At 36.1% G+C, this 21,959-nt stretch overlaps 1 protein-coding gene across 1 annotated transcript; it reads right to left on the reverse strand.

Annotated features, from left to right (window-relative positions):
- Positions 1-232: 232 nt before the first annotated feature.
- LOC128858984 (uncharacterized) lies at positions 233-20,369 on the reverse strand. Its single transcript, XM_054095617.1, has 4 exons — positions 20,224-20,369; positions 5,265-5,401; positions 2,287-2,539; positions 233-1,974 (listed from the first exon to the last, which is right to left on the reverse strand). The coding sequence occupies exons 1-4, from the start codon at positions 20,248-20,250 to the stop codon at positions 256-258; spliced, it is 2,136 nt and encodes a 711-aa protein (XP_053951592.1). The 5' UTR covers positions 20,251-20,369; the 3' UTR covers positions 233-255.
- Between the last annotated feature and the right edge of the window lie 1,590 nt (positions 20,370-21,959).

The raw sequence follows: 21,959 nt of genomic DNA on the forward strand, positions 1-21,959 counted from the left end.
ATCTGCCGTTCGGAATAGGTTTGGAACTGTAGGTCCCTCCATTTGTGGAACAACATCAAGACGCACGCCACAAATAGGAGGAGGAGCGCGGCCAAACACCCAAAAAGGGTATACACGGCAATTATGTATGTATGTATGTAATTGATTCCTTTTGTAACCAATTTTTTAAATTATAAACACTCATTTATTACATAGTATATTTTATTTTATATCTTAAACAAGGCTTGTCGAAATATCGTCTCACTAAACCATGCATTATTTGTAAACAGTTTGGAGGAGCGGCCTTCGTCGTTGCTCGAGTGGTTTGTATGCGTGTTGATATACACTGGCCAAACGCCAATGTTCCGGGTAACCGCCTTCTCCAGCGCCGCCGCCAAAACTGCGAAACGGTGGCACCAACGTGTCAATATCATAATTCCGCTTTGCGTAGGGATCCCGTTGCCGTGGCACCACCAAAACACGACTGGCGTTGTTAGCCTCCATGCTGCAGCCACTGTCCGTGCTAACGAAATAGCCAGCTGCATCGTATTTTGGTACGCCCACCCGAAATGGTGGTGCTTTACAGACAGCACGTGCTGGCGCCGCGTGATAGCAGTGGGGCGGCTCCGGTGCCACCTTGTGACAAAGCCTTGAGCGCGCACGCCTTAAGAAGCCAGCCGCACCAGCGTTGGCTTTCGATCGTCTACAGCCGCGTTCGGGTATAAGCGCTTCGCATGAACCTGTAACGCCACCGCCGCTGCCGCCAAGGTATTTTTGGCGCAGAGCACGATATCCCTCATCGACCAACATATTCGGCGAAGATTGATATTGTTTACACAACCGATTTGTAGGCATAGTGCAATTGCGAGTCATGCTGCGTGCGCGTGGCGCGCGTGCAACACAGTCGTCGGTGTTGCAAAGGCAGTCGGCACCACGTTCGGTTATTCTATCGCCAAAGTCTGATTTGCGGCGTATAATGTCCTTGTCAAAGAAGCCCGTTTCGCCGAGCGTGCTATTGAATACGCCAGCCGAGCGGCCAAGATCTGTTGTAGTTTCATCGCGTGGCGTTTTCACGTAATTGAAAACGGCCGGACCGGCGGTGTCGTCAGAGCCATCTATGTGCGGTGGCGGCTGTGGCTCATTCGCCGGATTGGCAGGCCTATAATCCCAACCTATGGCTAAATCCATTGCTGTCATTGGCTTATGTTGTGATTGCGCGGAAGATATTGCACGCGATAAGTCGCCATTGTAGGCTTTGGGCACAACGCCGCAAGTGCGCGGTCGAAACACTTTCATTTTCGTACAATGCGTCGGACCAGCATTATGTGTCCTGATGCCAACGCCCGTGGCAAAGGGGGAAATATCGAGCGCTAGACCCGGGTGTTCTCCGGTCATTTGACGCTTGCGGAACGCCATATCCACCACGCAATCCGGCAGTGGTTGATGATCCAAATTATCATGATGCATGCGCTTGGCCAATTCAAAATTAGCATATGCTGGAATGACGGGTGACGGGGAACGTTCGTTGGGCTTTACCGTAATAGAATTAAGCGGCATCTTTTGCTCCAGATTCTGCACCGTAGGTGAGTCGGGGTTTTGATAGCCGAATTTCTTCTTAAAATATTCCAAACTCGGTCCAACAGAATCAGTTAGAGCAGCCGTTTGTGGCAATAGAGAAGTTTCCGTTTGCACTGGTGGCATCAAGTCACTTTGCGGTACTGTCAGTGCAGGCGGTTCCGCGTCAGTGCGCTTTGGTGTAAGTTTTGCTGCGGAGGGCGATGAGACGCGTGTCAATGGCAGTGGTAGTGGACGCGTAAGCGTAACGTCCGGCTTTTCTGAGCGACACAGGTGATCGCCTAGATACAGTTTGTCCAGTGGCAGTTCGGGTTCAAAATTATTGTCGCGTTCGTGCTTTTGTTGCAGGAGTTGCGCGCGTGAGTTGTGTTGCGCGCCGTAAGGTGTATAATCGCCTGACACGTATTCTAAATCGAAATACTTACAAAAGAAAAAAACATGAAATTGTTTTTTAGGGAAATTTTAGTAAATATTATTTTATTTTACAAAAGGATGATACTGAATGGATACACGAAAATAAAGGAAATGTTGCAGCGTGATTATGCCATAACTACGGTATGTTTTCGCAAGGTTCTTCGGCTTTCTTCGCATTAGTCTTATTCTTTTTAGCATTCTTTTAATAACGAAAAATTTCGTATGAAATTATAAATATTAAAAAATTCAAAATTATGTGAATTATAAAAAAATTCAATATATAAAATAAATTAGCAATTAAAATAATTCATAACTCACCTTTTTTTCTTTACCTTTGGCGCACTTTCCAATGCCTTGCTCACCTGGACTGAAAATACGTCTAACGGTTTCGCATTTGTCTTCACATTTCGGTGGCTCATCGTTTTTTGCACAAACACTTTTTTTACGTGGGAAATTTCGCCATTTGTGTTTTCTGATTAGACACTCGTTGTATTCGTCGGCAAAGTTGCGAGTTATTTTACGTGGTAACTCATAGGTGCTGCGAAAGTAGCCCCAAGGATTCTTGTCCGTTCTAAAAAAAAATACATGTGTACAAAAATTATTGGTAAAAATACAACATAACAAAATTAGCAGAAACGGAAAAATATACGCCTTTTTGAAGCCAACAATAATTGGAAGTACACTTTGACTTGCTGCAAATTAAATTGGAAAGCTCTCTCCAATAAATAACCTAACACAAATTATTATTGAGTTATAAAAATTTCGTATTTATTCGCTTGTAAGTTTTATAGCATTGAGTTTTTATAGAAAATTTCGGGCACACTTCGTCAAACAACATGGAAATTGTCTTGTGCAAAATTTTCGTGGAATGCTTTATTACGATTTTCGACGTGGATTATTGAGACAGGAGTGCATTGATCAACTTATTTTGACTTTCGGCTTTAAGGCATCACACTTGGTCACAAAAAACACTCTTGCCGATTGATGTAAAGAAATGTTGAAGAAGTTCGAAGCACATCTACGGCATCGTAATACAAGGTGAAGTCCAAAATAAAGAAGACTAGCGCCATAAAAATGTTTTTGATGACGCCACCTTTTTAATGAGTTAGTGCGTTGGAAGTTACATGCCTAGCTGACTTCCAGTGAAAGTTTGTCGGTTCAGTGGAAACGAAGTTATTACATCTAAAGTGTCAGTATGTTTGTGCCATCGGTACAAAAATGAGTTTCGAACAAAGAGCTAATATCAAATTTTGTTTTAAAATCGGTAAAATGTTTACCGAACATTTGAATTGATGAAAAAAGTTTAGGGTAATGATTGTCTATCTCGTGCCACAGTTCATGAGTGGTTACACGTTTTAGAGATGGTTGTGAGCATACAGGCTGCCCAGAATCAGTAATCACCGAAAACTCCATCGAAATTGTTGTAAATGTATCAAAAATGAACCGAAATCATCGTTGAAATTCATAGAATCGGAGTTGAATATCTCCAAAATATCGATTTACCATATTTTAACTGATCTTCCGGGCTTACGAAAGGTCTGTGCACGTTTCATTCCGCACAAGTTAACTGAGGACCAAAAATTGCTCAGAATTCAACATTCGAAAGACCCCATTAAAGTAGCGAGAAAAGACGAGAACTTCCTTTACAACATTGTAACGGGTGATGAAAGGTGGTGTTTTCAACATGAACCCGAAACTAAGCGTCAAAGTGCCGAATGGAAGGCCACAAACGAGCCACCACCCGAAAAATCGCATTTGGAAAAGTCAAAAATCAAGTCGATGCTCATTTGTTTTTACGATTCCAACGCAATTGTCCACAAGGAGTTCGTGCCAACGGGTCAAACCGTCAATGCAATTTTTTATTGGCGCTTTGAAGCGTTTGTTGCATTGCATTCGTCGAATTCGCTCTGAATACCGCGAAGAAGAAAGCTGGCACTTATTGCATGATAATGCACCATCTCATCGATTCACTCTTGTGACTGATTTTTTGACTAGAAATTGCATTTTAACCATCAATCACTCACCATATTCGCCAAATATGGCTCCCTGTGACTTCTACCATTTGGTCAATGACCTGAAACACTCTTCCGAAAAGCTTTTATATCGCACAAAACAGTATATCGAGGCCAGAGGGGACTATATGAATAAATAAACTCGTAGTTATCAGAACAAAGCTCCTGTCGTTTCTATTTTAGCTCAGTCTTGTGTATGTTGGACTTCACCTTGTAGGTGACGAATATTCTATGCACATGAAGATGAAACAAACCGCAATCGACTGCATGATTGTTCCAAGACGAGCTTAATCCAACCAAAGATGTTCACGGAAGAAACACCTCAAAGAGAATCGTCACCTATTTCATGTCGTAAGTGTACCACTAGAGAAACCTAAAACGGTCAATTGTGAGAGGTACACAACCATTTGTTTGCCAGAAGTTTTCAGAAAATTAAGGAAAACCAACCACCGAAGGCGAATCATCCTTTACCAAGACAAAACGAGCGTATCGGAGAGTTTTTTAGCACTTAAAAGATAGAATTATTGGGTCATCCGCCTTACAGCTCTGATTTGGCACCGAATGATTTCTGCTTGTTATCGAACATCAAAAATAAAATGTGAGGCCAAAGTTTTTTAACTTATGAAAAAGAAGCTGTTGCAGCCTTTAAACAGCTCGTTTTGAAGGTATCCACTTCTGAGTGACAAAAGAAAAATGAAAATGGGTTCAAGTGAATGTAGAAGTGTATTGGTTTTCTAGGAAAATATTATGAAAAACAATAAAGCCTTTGTTATTTTACATTATTGGGCAACCCTTGTACAATAAAAGCTATATAACTAAAAGCTTTAAACTTAAAAAAAAATTTTAAAATATTAAGAACATTTTCATTAAAATTTTTAGTCAGAATTTTTAGTTTACTTTTGATACGTATAATATTGTGCACGTTTAAAGCTATGTGGAAGATAGTGCAGTACCAACTCTGCAGGTTACAAGTTGTTTTTTTTTTTATTACACCAGTTCTATGTCTTACGAGAAACTCGTATACCCGTGAAGAAGCTTTGAAATATGACGATTTACCATTTTTTTAGGAGAATGATAAAGCAAACACTTGTTTTCATATTTCATATACTTATTTATTAAATAAACATTTCCAGTTTTTTTTTCCTAATTCCAAAGTAAATTTTTAAAGTGCGTAATTTTCGTCTGCTAGAATGGTGCTACGCTCATATTAGCTCTTATTTTTTCTTGTCTGCATACTTTTTTGTTCATATTTTATTGTTTCTCTTTTATTTTTTCATCACTTACCGTGCAATATCGTTCAACAAACGCCCGTTAGTGTTAGCAATGACCTTCGTGGGCGCCTTGTGTTTACGCGGATGTGGTGGATACCACTTTGGCAACTCCCAATTGCATAGACGTTTTGCGCTGTAGGCCTTCTCGAACTGGAAAATAAAAAAATGTATATGTATTTGTCAAAATACGTTCCGAAAATTAGAAGTCATTCATATTTAGCGACATATTGAGGCAAATCCAACACAACCTGTTTCAATTTAATGCCATTTTTTTCGAATATAACATTAATCTGTTAATTTATATCTTTTTAAGCCTATAAATACCGACGCATGCAACGTAACATATCAAATACGTACGTGTACATGTACACATAAATGGGCGTTTTGTTACAGTTGTCCAAATATTTGCCGTCAACCCCCAGCGCTAAAAAACTACTACAAAAAAAAACAATTGCTTTACTGCACACATACACACATACATTATATGATTCATCAGCACCCCATGTGACAGCAGCACTTGCACTTGCAGTACCAGTTAAGAATTTATCGCTTCTGGCACACGCACTACAGTGCAATAGTGTTGGCACTAGGTGAGCATTGGAGTACTCACCCCTCTCAATTGGCATAGAGAGCAATTACACGGTGTAATTTTTATATGACATATGTATGCAGCGATTAAAAGCAGCACTGCGCTTAATACCGTTATAATCCTTGTTTACTTTTCTAAAAAACATCAGGAGCTTAAACATTTGTAAACGTTTTTTTGTTTTTAATAAGTGGAAGAGGGAACAACTGGTAGCAACTACAGTTAATAGTTAATCGGATGTACCATTTATCACTACCAAATCCAATTGGAAATTATTTAATTTTGGTGAATAAAATTTTGTAGCGTTGTTGGAAGCGTGAATCTTACAAATCATTTATTAATTTCATAATTCGCTTAATTTTTCAAAATTGTAAGCTGATAGTTTTCAACGGCGGAGAGGGGAAGGTTATAAGAAATGTTGTGGCTAGTTGGAAGTAACTGGAACGACTTGATGAGTCAACAGCCGTACAGTTCTGATTTGCCACCTAATTATCTCATTTTACTACCGAAGACCAAAAATAAATTGCAATGCTAATATTTTCCAATGCCGAATACCCGGTTGAAATGTACATATGTACATATATAATATGTACGTCCAAATCCCATATTTTGGCGTTGCCTCAATCAGAGTGAAAAAAGTGCACCAAAAATGCTGCATTTTCTGAAAAAAGTTGTTTATCTAAGAAGTGCGCGGTTTCACCCATTAAGCAATAATTAAAGATGATGTAAGAAGCCTAATTATCACCCTATGTCAGCCATCTTGAGTTACTTAATAAATCTGTGATGACCTCTTTGAAGAGCTACTTTTTATTTCAGAGCAAGTTCTAAAGAAAAAGTACTAAAAAACATAGAAATGAAAACTTCTGCTAAAAAAGTTAGGCAATACTGTCTCGGTTGAGCCACGAAAAGTGGGCAAAAGAGGGCGTGGAATTTGTTGATGTGCCAAAAGGCAAAATGAAAAGAAAAAATTGGGTAAAATCGTGCGGTAATCAATTTTAAAATTTATTTGGGTGTTAAATTTTAAATTTGAAGGTATTTTAAAATTTAACAATCCGATAAATTTAAATTGTTTTCTGTGACTTGACATAAGAGCTTCGGTTTTTCCACTACATTTGAGCTCATATTTTAATTGGTTCGGTCTCCATGAGGATGGATAGAGGCCCACTATATTTGTCAATGTGGTGAGATCACTTCATTTCTCTGATAAGTGATGAAATATTGTCGATGGCGGCAGATTATAAGTCTACCAAACATCCAAAGAAGTGAGAGTTTAGACAGCGATGTCGCGCTCTGGTAAGAGCGGTGCAGTTGCAGAGAAAGTGTTCCTTACTTCTTCCTCATTTCTGCTGCGGCGATAAAATTAATTAGAGGGGACCCCATACATTATGAACTTTATCGTGAACTTTAACATAGGCATATATATATATATATATATATATAGTATATATAATTGACGCGTAGCCCCTTTTTGGGTGTTTGGCCGAGCTCCGCCTCCTATTAATGGCGTGCGTCTTCAGTTTCAAGCCGACTCCGAATGCCAGATATTTTATTATGAGGAGCTTTTTCATGACAGAAATACACTTCGAGGTTTGCCATTGCCTGCCGAGGAGCGACCGCTGTTAGAAAAAACCCTTTCTACACTTTGATCTTTCACCGATATTCGAACCTACCTTCTCTCTGATTTCCGAATGGTAGTCACGCACTAATCCATTCGGCTACGGCGGCCGTGTAGCGAATAAAGATACAGATGATCCGCTAGTTAGGATGTAGCAGCTTAAAAACTTCCATATATATGGGAATACCGCTGAAGTTCCTTGGCCGAATATAAATCCGCGTCGTTCCGGTTACGTAGAACCGACTGACGTGGGAATGCCGCTGGTTAGGTCACGTCGACCGCATGAATGCAGACGTTCCAACTCTGAGAGTATTCGATGCGATATCTTCTGATCGTAGAAGTGGAACAGGAAGTCCTCCTTCGGGATGGACAAAGACTTGACTTCACTTGGTGTGCCCAACTGGTGCCGGTTAGCACGAGGAAGAAACAACTCGTGCGTTTTGTTAAACTCATGCTAATAAAGCTAAAGCAAAAGCAAAAAATCTCTGCCCACCAGATCAAAGTCGAGCACTAGCCGAGTTCCGTGACACGGACAACATCTTATAGATGGTGAAAATATGAACTCTAGGTCAGGAGAGATGAAAACATTTTCGCAGCACGTTTCCCTTTGACCGTCAAAAGTACTCGTATATGGTATCTAAAGAGTAGCCGATACTGCTGAGATAAAATATAGAGATTTATTAACAATAGTCTATCTCCACCCACTAATCGCTGAACCGTGAGAAAATAATCCAACTTTTTCGTTCCCCCATAACAAAAAGTAGTCACATCACAACATTTTCAATTAACATATGCAAATTCAAGAAAGTTGACAAATTTTGGTTGTTTCACTACTGATTACATAAAAACATACGCATTGAGAATTACCGACACTCTAGCAACGACCATTGGTCCTTGTCAGCACCAGCAATGATTGAGCAGCAATAACAGAACACGCGCCGTAGTGGTCGAGGTGGTAAATGGCATGAAACCACAAAGAACGCGGCACGTGCAGACTCATCACAAATCCACCAACGCCAAGCGCAAGTGAAGATACTAGCACATTTCACACACTGTTATTGTAATTAAATTTACACGGCAATTACATCGACTTAGCCAGCAACAATAAAAAGTATGGCGGCAAAGCATAGATTGGTGTGTATTTGCTTGTGGATTGATATGTTAAATTAATCTGTGTAAAACGACTTAAAAAGATATTGTTGTTGCACATGGAATACAACTTATTGTATATCCACTTTTATTTCGCATTTTTCAAGTATATTCTTGTGCAAGTGTCATTGGTTCAAGTGTGAAATACAAATTGATTTTAAACTCAATTAGCAAATTCTGAAAACTGTCTATGGGCTCTAATGCTAAGCATTTTTGCAGTGAAAGAGAAATACTATGGTAATAAGAGCTTAGTGAAAAGTAATAGGGAAGTGTCCATAAGGACAGTGGGGAGAAGTTGAGCATGTGCGTGACAAAAAAATTTCAGAAGTATGATAAAAGTTAAGGTTCGCGCAAAAGGCTGTTATCAAAAGTTACCAGAACGACCGGGATTCATACATGACCACGGATTTTCATTTCAGAAGCGTACTGCGAAAATTTATTGGTAATGGTTTAAGCTGTGATAAAAACAATTTTGAGATTTTTATGTTGATTTTAGTTGGCGAATATTTTTACTTTCGCAGTGACATTTCATAGCAATTTCTTCGACCAAATCATCTATTGGTTTTCTCCAAACTTTTGCTGATCATTGTTGGATATTTGAGGTTTAAAGTTTAATAGGTGACCAAATCACTTTGTTCCAATGTTGATTGTATACGATCGAGCAACGGTCTAAGAATAGACAAATCAGAAACCCGGCATGTAGTGCTGTAGCCCTTTTATTTATTTATTAAAAAAAAAAACAATAAAGGTTCTTACTGACTAAAACGAAAGAACTAAAATATAGGAAGCACTAAAATAAAATTCAATTCATTAATTTAGAAAATACATTTTCGCTCGAAGAAATATGAACAAAATAGATTTAGAAATCTCGTTGAGTTCTCGAAGTGAACGCACTAATGGGGCATTTCTTGCATAATTCGTACTGAGTGTCTTGAGGTAAAAACGAAAATAAAAACGGAGTGTTCTCGCAGGAATAAGAAATTGAATAGCTAGCAGAAATGCGAATCAATCGATTACACCACTCACCAAGCCATGCATGAAAGACAAGGAAAGAATAGTCCTTCTGCATTCGCGCGACTTGAGGTTAATCAAAAGAGGAGAATTGTACGAAGGGACGACATTGGAGAAAAGGGGAAAAGAGCATATTTAAGGAAAACCTTTTATGTACGCTCAATTCTAGCAATAGTAAATTTATGATGAGGTCTCCAGATGAAAGCAGCATATTCAAGCTTCGGAAGAACAAGAGATATATAGGGTACTTCCAAAATGTGTAGGGATCTGTGAAATTAGAAGTATTTCGTGGAACCAAGTCTAAAGCAAATACAACAGAGGCATCGCAGATTACACCAAGGTATTTGATCTCATCAACAGGGTAGTACCAGAGCTATTGTACGATTTTCGTACTTCTTTGTTAAGGTGTTTGGACGTACAGTTATGCACCGTCTATTCTATAATATCGTAATGTTTTATGTTCTCCGTGGCTGGACCGCCTACTTCCGATGAGCCAGCCTCAGCATAACCAATAACAATGACAGCAGTTCGAAAGCTGTGAGTTGGCAAAAAAGGTTTTTTGTTGTTCTGGGTTTTTGTATAGCGATCGGCTCGCAACAGGTAATAGCAAACCTCTAAATACATTTATATCGATATTTGAAGGGAGCACAAAATATCATAGTAGATTACTTCGTTTGTGGAAAAAATGGCGCAAAGGAAAAAAGCCACATAAATCTGCTGATCCAACCAACCTATGGGCAACACTGCAATCGATTAGACGTGGCATGTCATAATGTCGTAGTCATTACTGTAACTGTACTTATATATGTATACCAATTAAAGAAGAATGATAGAAACAAGATTGCGCCCATTAGAGTGTGCGAAACGTCACATTAGCTGGGTTGTGCATTGTTGCCAACTATTTGCTCTTCGCAATAAATTTAGTGCTTTTTATATCCAAAATGTGCCAATTTTTAAGTTTGGTGTTTGTTTCTTTTTGTTTTTAATTTAAAGCTACCGAAAATGTAAGTTAAAAGGAACTGTATTACTAAACAAAGAATGTTAAAAAAGATCACTGTGAGACGATTTTAGTGTTAATGGAAATTTGTTAATTCTTATAAAATTTGATATGTTGCAAGTGAAAATTAAATTTTTTACTCCTTTTAAGATTATGAAAGAATATTGAATCTTTTCTCTCAATTCTTCTTAACATTGAAAACCTTTTTACATATTTTACAAAGCGTTTGAATTTATTGAATGCGAATTAAAACCATAGAGGGGTAATCGTTTCTTTCGGTCCCCAATCCTTAGTGGGCCATAAGGTATCAAGAGGTGTATTCAAAAATAAACAGAAAAATACCAGAAAATACTGAAGAAGCCATAACGAGATTTTTACAAAAAGATTATCTTACCTTGTTACAATACATAACCTTAAATATAGCAAAAAAGTCGTTCTGTTAGCAAAAGAGTTTCTCTTAGCAAAAAAATACCAGTCTAACGGTTAGACGCGATAGAAGTGAAACCTTCCGTAAAACAAACTGAGAGAGAATGAGACGAAAGCAGCATTAGGAGCGGGATAATTATAGGTTCATTATAATATTGCTATAAAGTTCATATTTTATTTTCTTTATTTTATTATTATTCATCCTCAATGTTTTCAATTTCAACAAATGATACGAGTGGCTTATGAAAGCTAAAATATGATACAAATGCTTTGGTTTCGATGTTGTCAACATATCTTTGAAATACCGCGTCAATTGTTGTTTTTGATCGTGTTGTCGATTCAGTGCGATTGTTACACGTTTTTAAATTGAATGTTGTATTGAGAAAGTCAATTAAAGGAACCGCTGTGTCCAATGCAAAATTTACGTTAAAATCGTCACTTAAAATCATTGGAACTTTATCGTAATCTTTTCTAAGTATCCGCGATACTTCTGATGCATACTTTATTAAATTTGCGTGAATGAATTCCGTGATGCTATTTATTGATTGATTCGGTGAAATATTAATTGCCACAATTAAAACTGTATTTCCATTGCTCAATCTGGTTTCGCATGCACATATTTCTCCCACTTTAGAGAGCTGAACAGACAGTGATTCTAGTTGTTGTGCATTCAGATCTATCTGTGGAGTTACAATACGAGCACCACCATTTTCATTGTGGTATATTGCAACACCGCCTGCAATCGCGGTAAATATTTAAAAATTAAAATATTTACGAATATAAAAATACGAACGCAACACAGCACACGATTGCTATTATGAGCGTCGTAACGCGTATATTACACAGCCGTACTAACATACACACAATCCACACACGCTATCCAGATATGCCAGGACCAAATATTGGCGAAACTGGATAGCGTCGAGACCCGTCAACTGGGCGTTGCTGGCCAAGTAGCTGACATACAAAGTGCCATTTTCGATAAGGTAATAACAGGCTTTCACCATATGTACTACATATATATTTCGTTTGTAACATCGAAATTTCCCTTTTCAGATGCCGTAACGTGGTGAGGTGCAAGCGCAAAGTAAGCTGTTGCGCGAATGCAAAGTGCTGACAGCTAGGGTTCAACAGTCTGTCAGTCGCATCACCGGGGACGCGGAAAGCGAGGAATCCATGGAACTTGCTGCCATGTTTCCCGTATTATCGGTGGAGCAAGTGCAGGCTGTTGAAGCCAAGCTGATAAATAAAGCTTACGCCGACGCAATGGTAACATAATAAAATGAACGCTAGTATAATTTGAAAATAACACTTTTTCTTCCATATGTAGATTGGGCTTCTGGCAAGATCAAAAGGCACGAAAGGGACGGTTGACGGGGTTATGCGTTATCTTTTCACAGATGACGCCATGTACAGCTTCAACTTAGAAGGAAGAGCAGGAAAGATACCACTTCTTAGACTTAAGGCGGTTGAACTTATATTTGGTAAGTACATAGCAAAAAGAAGAATACCTACGAGTTGCTAATAATTATTTCATTTATTAGACCTCTTTTCAGAAAAAACAAAAGAAGATGTACAAGGCGCTATTAGGAAGTATGTTCGTTTAAGCCACAATAGGTCTAACCAAAAAAAATATATTAACAGAAAAACTTCAAATGTGTAAATGTGTAAATATGTAAAATCTTTAAATATGTAAAATCTTGAAATGTGTAAATATGTAAAATCTTTAAATATGTAAAATCTTGAAATGTGTAAATGTGTAAATATGTAAAATCTTTAAATATGTAAAATCTTGAAATGTGTAAATGTGTAAATATGTAAAATCTTGAAATGTGTAAATATGTAAAATCTTTAAATATGTAAATATATAATATAAAATTTTATAATAACTAGTTTGTAAACAATAAATGAATATAATAATATAAATGTAATTTCGTTTTCGTCATGTAATTTCGAATGAGGAGTTTAGGCCATTTGTGCTGATGAGTTTGTGATGACAACAATGAGGCGTTTGTGCTGATGAGTTTGTGATGACAACAATGAGGCGTTTGTGCTGATGAGTTTCTGATGACAACAATGAGGAGTTTAGGCCATTTGTGCTGATGAGTTTCTGATGACAACAATGAGGAGTTTAGGCCATTTGTGCTGATGAGTTTGTGATGACAACAATGAGGAGTTTAGTGTGCCTTTAGAGCAGGGCAGATATATTTTTCAGTTATAAGAAATTGCTATTGGTAAAAGAGAGATAGAATATCACACCGACAAGGGGAAACTATCAGAACTTTCCCACGGCTAGAACAAAATTGTGTAGTTGGATGATGATAGCGATGATGATAATATGAGTGATAATATGATAGTCAGCTGTCTGGTAGGGTAGGCAGTGTAGTATACATACTACAATACTCACTATACTAGTGTGGCTCAGCAGTACGCAGCCACTCACATATACGTATATCAACATATGTATAACGCTTCGTAGTGTCGCTTTTTCGTTTAATTACTCTAAATAATTAATCTAAAAAATTAGATTGTACATAACCATAATATATTTATTTAAAAAAACATACATTTTAAAGACGATTTGTCATGCATACAAAGTTCTTTAAAAAATGTATACTTTATAAAATTATAAACATGACATTTTAATTAGAACAGGCTAGAAAAATGTCATGAAAGAAGAACTAAAACTCCGAGACTAAATAAATAAATAAAAAAATTCTGAATCAAGTAACGAAAACGGTAATTTGACCATACTGGTCATCAATTATGCTAATATGACGTCACTCATTGTTAAATTCGCTGAGAGCAAAGTAACGATACTACGATAGGCGCCATCTCATTATTCTTTCCATCACGCCAATTAAATTTTGATTTTTTGCCGTAAACATAAACAGCTGATTGTTGATTCGCTGCATTACGGTAGATATATTAAGCCGTTATATTTATGAATAAATTACTACTTTCCTCGCCACTGCTCATGTTGTTATCTTTCTTTAGTTTCTGCACTTTCGAAATAAAATAAAATGCCAATATTTATAAATATCAGCTGTTTATGGCCATGGCATCAATAACAGATGGTAATAAATATTGTTATAGTTAAGAACACAATTAAGGTTAATATAGAAAGCAATTCCGGGAAGGATGTCTCCCCAGAACGAGAGAAGGGATCGTTTTAGTGGCCACACCACACGATGCAGTGGAGAACGGACGCTGTAAGTGCGAAGGCATTTCGATCACTACCTCACACACAAAAAACAAAAAAAAGGTTATGGGGCTTGGTATGGCTGCTCTAATTTATCCTTAAACCACAAATTAGAGAAGAAATACGCCAAAATATTTTTGTTGTACTTAAGATTTCATTTAATCACAAATTTTTATTCCACCTTTCATCACATCCAGCCACCGTGCAATATTGTATGTCACCACCGCAGCACGCAAATATCGATGATTTTTATACGCATACCCGAGGGTGTCATTTATCACGTTTTATGCGTGGATTATGTAGTCAAGAAGCTACACACTGCTTGCTATGTATATGTATTCTAAGTTGCAACAATGACCGAATACGGAAGGGTGTCACACCCCTCGACAGCATCATTACACCCCAAACAAGAATTAAAAAATTGTTGAAGAGAACAAAAGGCTAACAGCGCGTCGAAGGTAAAGCCAGCGGGTGCACGTGTAGCCACACATTGGGGGAAAAGGATTTCTACAAGTGCAATATGTAATACATACAAGTCTGTTTAGATTGATGCTTAAGAAAAAAACGGGCATACTTTAACAAATATTTGCCAATAGGTAAGTGAATACATACATACGTGTTTGATAGTTCATATCCTACTTCAACTACTTTCACACCAAACCGCACTGCACTGTCACATCATTTCTCTGCTTTCTTTATCTTTTTTAACAATTTTTGGTTTGCCTTTTTGTAGTATACCAATACTGTAGGTTTGTGTACAACACTTTTAGGGCTATGTGAGCGGAAGCATATAAAAACAAAACAGATGTCCAATCAATTGTAAGTAAATTAGTGTAATGTCTAATCAATTAATTGTCTCCGCTTTCAGTGTCCACTATCACTTTCGTAGTTTCGCTCCTGCGTGGTGGAATCGTTAACGTATGAACGTTTAAATTCGCACTGAATTTCTTCACTTCCTGAAGTTGGCCTGTAACCTGACTTACTCCGTGTGGTATAAAGGAAGTTGTATGTCATTAAACTCAAAGAATTTGATGCAGATATACGAGGTGGATATGATACATAGTATGTGTGCATGTGCAAATGTACATGACAACTTTTATATTAAAATTTCGCGTTGTTAAGCAAATTCGTTACTATGCACGAATAAACATAAATTGTTTATTTTCTTATATAAGAAACCACAATAAATGCAATGAACATACAGGGATCATAAATGAAAGGACACTCGTTTAAAAGTTTGGTGGATTTATTTTCAAAACATCGAATTTTCGTATATTTTTTTTTTTCTAAAGCAAAATACTTGCTAAATACTGTGTGGAAATTTCAAGGAAATCGGTGAAAACCTAACGGAGATATTTGACTTTAACCAAAGTAGTCCAGTTAGGGAAACTTGGAAGAAAGGAAACTTCAAATGAGTTTTGTGGATTTATTTTCAAGACATAGATTTAAGGTTTTTTACTTTCTTCTAAAGCAAAATACTGCCCAAATACTGTGTCCAAATTTCAAGGAAACCGATGAAAACTAACGGAAATATTTGACCTTAACCAAAGTAGTCCAGTTAGGTTACCTTGAAAGAAAGGAGCCTTTTCATGCTGGAAAGGAAAGGAAGCCTTTTCATGCTGGTACTGTGCTTCGCTAAGCCTCCTCTGGACACTTCATCCATCCATGGGAAGGTGGGCTCATTGGAAACAAGTTCTGTCAATGCCAACTTTTTTATAATGAGGTATGCAATGTTATCGATCGCGTCGGGACTACCCAATTATTCTCACTGTCGTAACTCTTTAGGATATGCTAGCTCTTTGCAAAACATGAATTCCGTCTAAATCCCCACATCATAAGAAATAAAGCTTTGTAAATTCACTACTCATCGATCTCGGTTAAGCGGTATGTATTCCATGTCATACTACGTTAGTTCTGAACATACCGTACCGATGAAAACTCTTTAGCGAGTTGTTGTTCGTAAGCAGACTATTTGGAAAATGAAATGTGTTTTTTACAAATTTCACTTTTCCTCCACTTTTACTCAAAATTTCTAGAGCTAGCAACCCAGTGTCTTGCTAAGGGAGCCGATTTGTCAATAGAGAACGAGAAAGCTGCTTACTAAGCAAACCTTTTATCATTGAATCATGAGGGATATGTACATATAATATAACCCTAATTTAATTAGCACACTGGCTACTAATTATTATTATATATTAGATGTTATATTTTGCTTTTATAAAAAGTTATTGGACGATTTTTTTATTTTTGTAAAGCGTTGGAGGTTTTTGATATTGCAAAACCCTACTCACTCGCATAGCTATTCATACATTTTATCGGAAAATAAAATTTTGTTCAGCATAAATGACAAATTCTAGGTGCAGATAGTTCAGCCGTAAGCCATTGAAAAAGTGGCTGACTTGTCTTTTATATTACTTTGAAAAAAAAATTATAATTGAATTAATTTATGATATTTACAATGAAAGAAATTTGACAGAACTTTTATCTATGCACTTCATTATATCGCTGAAAGAAATATATTTATTTTTTACGCTAAGTTAACGCGGCCATCAACAATAGGGGGGGGCTAACGTGGCACAAGTAGAAATTTAATAAAGTAAATATAAATTTAATAAAGTAAATACGAAAGATGTAAATTAAGAAAATTATTAAAATTAGGGAAATTTAAGTTCTAAATAATTTTTTTTTTATAATTTTTTTTCCACCAACCCTGTTTTCGCTTGCTGCTATTTATAGAGCTGTTTGTTAGCCTACTTTTGTCAACAAGTCACTTACATTAACATTATGTTTATAAATATATAAAATATAATTGGAGCAAATGTACATCCTTTGTTAGGTGGTATGAGTCTTGAACTGGGCTTACGTCAGTTTTATACCGCCTCCGAATGGCATATGATTTATATTAGAAAATTATTAGAAAGTTTGTCATTGCGTTTGAACTGCGCCGAAGTACCCAATCAAATAAAATTTGTGCCTTCGAATAGCATCCAACTGACATAAGATTGCGCCCTGATTACCTAAGACAGCATTGTCACTTTTGTGAGTAAAAGACTGAAAGAAATTTGAAAGAAAGGCTGAATAAAATATGAGTTTGGCTAGCGTAGAATAAAATATTAAGATATATGCTTATGAGTTCAATGAACACATAGCCGATCTTTCGACATTTAGTAATTCCTATACCAAGCAATTTTATCCTTTACCAGAGAGTCTGCTGGTATTTAAAGCAAACGGAGTTTGGGATACATTATTGAACTGTAAAATATCACTGTGTACTGCTCTTCGTTTCTTCCGCACATATAAAATGTAATCTATATATCTCAGCTATAATTGCAAGGGGGCGCAAATTTAGTCAGCCTATCGGAATATTTATAATTTCTGCATGTGTCATTGCACGTCAATTATATTCCACAGACAAGCTATGGAATGCGCAAAGGTCTAAATAAAGATTTTCGTCATTCATACATTCAATAATGTTTTTTATTTAGTGAAACAGTTATTCAAACACGAAATTGATGATTAATTTTGTGCCACCATTCATATGCTCTGCGCTATATTCTATTATTCCTTGACTATTTCACAAGCACTACTAAGATAAGCACGGCTTTATGATTTAGCTTCTACGCTTTGAAAATTATAATATTTTGGGTCCGTTTCGTACCAATTTGGATACAGTCATTAAATGGGAAGTGCAAATGGTGACGTTCTAGTTCCACCTTGCATTGGTTTTTCACTAGTTTAGAGACAGTTACGAAATGAATTGTATGACATTAGTCCTCATATGTTACCGTGCATTTTTTAGTGAGAGATATGCAGCAAAGGATATACATATACACACTTATACAATATTTACATATATGTAACTACTTATGTATGTACAAAAAAGGTCGTAATATTTATACTTTCACCATTTCTTCATTGCAAAAATGCAGAAAAGTTTTATTTTGAGACAGGTAACGCCTACTTAATTGTTTCGTTATTCATTAATGAGCCAGCGTATAACGCTGCAATCCATATTGGTTTTTAATGTGATATGCATGAAATTGAGAGTATGCATGGTAAGAGAACGATATAGCTTAATAAATTTTATTTAGATAAATCAAGATTCTCCATTATTGAGACTTTTTTTGGTGACTCTTGACCTGCAAATGGAGGACTCTACAGCTTTATGTTGCTTGCTAATATGAAATGGCTTTTTATAAGAGGAGGCTTGCCATTTTCTCTCATCACACAGTCAGCACACTTGCCTCTCGGTACATATGGCACTATTAACGGTTTGAATTTTGTAGTAGTAGAGCAGCTGGAGACCAACATTAACAACTGCCTCCAATAAAAATCATTGGAGAATCACACATACCAACAGCTACTACTTTAGGATGAGTTAAAATTTCTCTCGTAAACAACAAAAATGAACACTTGCATGAGATAGATAATAATAGAGACCTTTCTAATTGGTCGAGAGAGACGATGAGTTAGCGAAGTTCTCGGATATTCCGACATTGCTATTTCAAAGTATAACAACAAATGTAGTATAATACATAGCATGTTGGTTTTGCATGCAACTCCATTTGATAATTATACAACAGATACTATCGTAGTCACTCTCGAACTAGTATGATTTCTGTCACCAAATACCATGTCATGATTCAATGATAAAAGGTTTGCTCAGTAAGCAGCTTTCTCATTCCCTCTTGACAAATCGGCTCCCTTAGCAAGACACTGGGTTGTTAGCTCTAGAAATTTTGACTAAAAGTGGAGGAAAAGGAAAATTTGTAGAAAAAACATTTCATTTTCAAAATGGACTGCTTACGAGCAACAACTCGCTGAAGAGTTTTCATCGGTATATTCAGGACTAAGGTAGTATGACATGGAATACATACCGCTTAAGTTAGGACATGATAGACTATTCGACATAATCCAAGATCGATGAGTGGAGAATTTACAAAGCTTTATTTCTTGTGATGCGTTGATTTAGAAGGAATTCATGTTTTGCTAGCATTTCCCAAAGAATTACGACAGGGATAATCCCGACGCGACCGATAGCATTGCATACTTCATTATAAAAAGTTAGGATTGACGGAGCTTGTTTCCAAATAGCCCACCTTACCATGAATGAATGAAGTGTCCAGAGGAGGCTTAGTAGAGCACAGTACCAGAATGAAAAAGCTACTTATAAAAAACCATCTGCCAGAACCGTCTTAAAACTGTAGGTCCTTCCATTTGTGGAACAACATCAAGACACGCGTTTCAAATAGGAGAAGGATTTCGGCCAAACACCTAACATAATTGTACGTGCCAATTATTTATTTATTTTTAACAAAATAGTTTCATATTGGCGAAGCTTCGCAACTTCGCGATCGCTTTTAAATTTAATAATAAATTCACAAAATAAAATCTTGGATTAAGTGAAATAATTTCTTGTTTTAATATTTGACGCAATTTCCGCTTATAACTTCTGTTTGTACCGTTATTTACATTCAAATATTAATTAAAATTAATTTTTTAAATCGTTCGCAGTTTGTTTCCATTTAAGCAAGAAAATACTTTTTTGCTACCATTTTTACCAAAAAGGGTCTAATTTGTTCCACTTTATTCACATTTTTAAATACAACCTTTTGTAAGGGAGTGTCAAAAATCGAATGTCACTAGTGAGCAAACCTTTAATAATTGAATCATGGTCATGAAGTAGAATATCTGCTGAGTAGTTTGGCATTTTATTGCAAGACAAATATTCATGCATACGCAATATGTGTACATACAAAGAACATATATTTACGCATACACAATTTCCATTTTCGTTTTTCTTTTTTTGCAATTCTTATAACTCCAAAGCAACGACGGTTAACAAACGATTTTCTATGTCGTGTCATGTTATTTTTATTTTTAGAACTTTTTGCTACCTACATACATACGGAAACTTCGGCTTTCATTTATTGTTTTCATTGATTGCATTTGTTGTTTTTCAGATTTTTTGTGTATTCTAAAATACCTGATTAGCACTAAAATGATACGCCATTACACGAACTCTATATATTTGGATCGCAAAGGGTGGTTAGCAAAGTTTTAACAATTTATTTTACTTAAGTTTTGATTTGCTGATATGTGCGTTTAAATTTTTTTTTTTAATGAATTAAAATTTTCTGTCAAATAAAATTCTCTTCATTTGCTACATATTATTTTACTTTTATTCACTTCGTGCAGAGTTGCTGAAAAAATTTCTTCACACTAACTAAGGGAGTTTGCTTGTAGACTGATATTCATTTTAAATTATATTAGTTGTAAAAGAAAAAGAAAAACAACGCTATGAATACCAGGACAACGTACAGGAAGCAGGGGTTTTCTAAGCAGTGTGGGCAAATAAATGATGTTGCCATGACCCTGACTGTTAAGGCATGTTTGCTGGAATACTTGGCAAAAGTCACTGCGCTGTTAACAAAAAAGTCTTCTTTGCAGAGGGGGCACAAAGGAATGGTTCTAAAAAATTTTTTTGTTATTCTAAAAATTAAATTAAATAAACGAAAATATTATATATTTTTCAATTTCCTATGACCTCATGAGAAAGAGCGAGTCTTTCCTCATGAGAAACAGTAAGTCTTTCTATTATTTATGAGTATAATTGGTGCCTCGTTTGGCTTTGCAGTAGGACATTCTGTCAGTCTGATTTTTTAAACTGGCAGCTGTCTTCTGACTAAATTTCATGAAATGCGTATTGGACTGTTTTGGACTACTTTTTGTGTGGGTACATCAAGTATCTGTTTATGCTACATGAGGCTAGTTATTGTTATATATTATAAAAATGAAACAAAATTCGATTCGAAAATCTTACTAAAACGCAATCGAGATGCCATTTTTTCATGTCAACATAAAAATAAGCTTTAAAAACCGATTTGATAAACTAATCTTTACTTTAAAGCGCGGGTAAGGTGAATGCTCTATAAAGGTTGATTTTTTAAATAAATTGAATTAAAAAGTATATAATAAATTGAAATAAAAAATACACGTTGAGGAAAATTAGAGATGTATATATTATTATTATTTAACCCTAACTTAATTAGCACACTGGCTACTAGGGCCTTCAGTGTTCACTTATATACAATTTTCTCAATGTTCGAAAAACGAAATTAATAATAAAAAATGAATGATGAAAACAAATTAAATCCGTATGAAAACAAAAACAAAAAGCTACAATATAATAATAATTTTCGACATGCTTGTGTAAGGTTATTTTACCTTTATATAACCGAAAAAGAAAACGCACGTTTCCACTGCTCGGTTGCTTTATTTCAACTAACTGTACATATTAAAACTAAGAATAACGGCGGAACCAAAAATATACATGACCACCTATGATTCTTACAAATCATGGCCTGCTATGATTCTTACAATCATTGTTTGCTGTGATTCTTATAATCATGGGTTGCTATGATTCTTACAATTCTCCCTCTCAACCCAGTTATTTTATAAATTACATTTTTCAAAATTTTCCGTATTTTAATATTTTCATTACGACAAAACTGTAATAATAATATTGCTACTTTTGAGTACATTTTAATTACATTGTAAGCTTTAGCAATTTACATCCATTCTTATGTTTCAATTTCTTAAAAAATTTAGTCATTATATCTGCTGCATTTGCATCAGAATTTACAAAATGTACCTCGATTTCGCCCTTTTCAAACAACTCACGGACGTAATGAAATCTTAAATCTATGTGTTTACTGCGCT

The sequence above is a fragment of the Anastrepha ludens genome, chromosome 3 (genome assembly GCF_028408465.1).
Source record: "Anastrepha ludens isolate Willacy chromosome 3, idAnaLude1.1, whole genome shotgun sequence".
NCBI classification, from domain to species: Eukaryota; Metazoa; Arthropoda; class Insecta; order Diptera; family Tephritidae; genus Anastrepha; species Anastrepha ludens.

Excerpts from the sequence above, each read along its gene's own strand:
- LOC128858984 (XM_054095617.1), bottom strand. The coding sequence starts at position 20,250 with ATGGCGTATCATTTTAGTGCTAATCAG. Across the intron at positions 5,402-20,223 it reads ATCATTTTAGTGCTAATCAG|TTCGAGAAGGCCTACAGCGC; the intron begins GTATTTTAGAAT and ends TTTATTTTCCAG. Across the intron at positions 1,975-2,286 it reads CCAAAGGTAAAGAAAAAAAG|TATTTCGATTTAGAATACGT; the intron begins GTGAGTTATGAA and ends TTCTTTTGTAAG.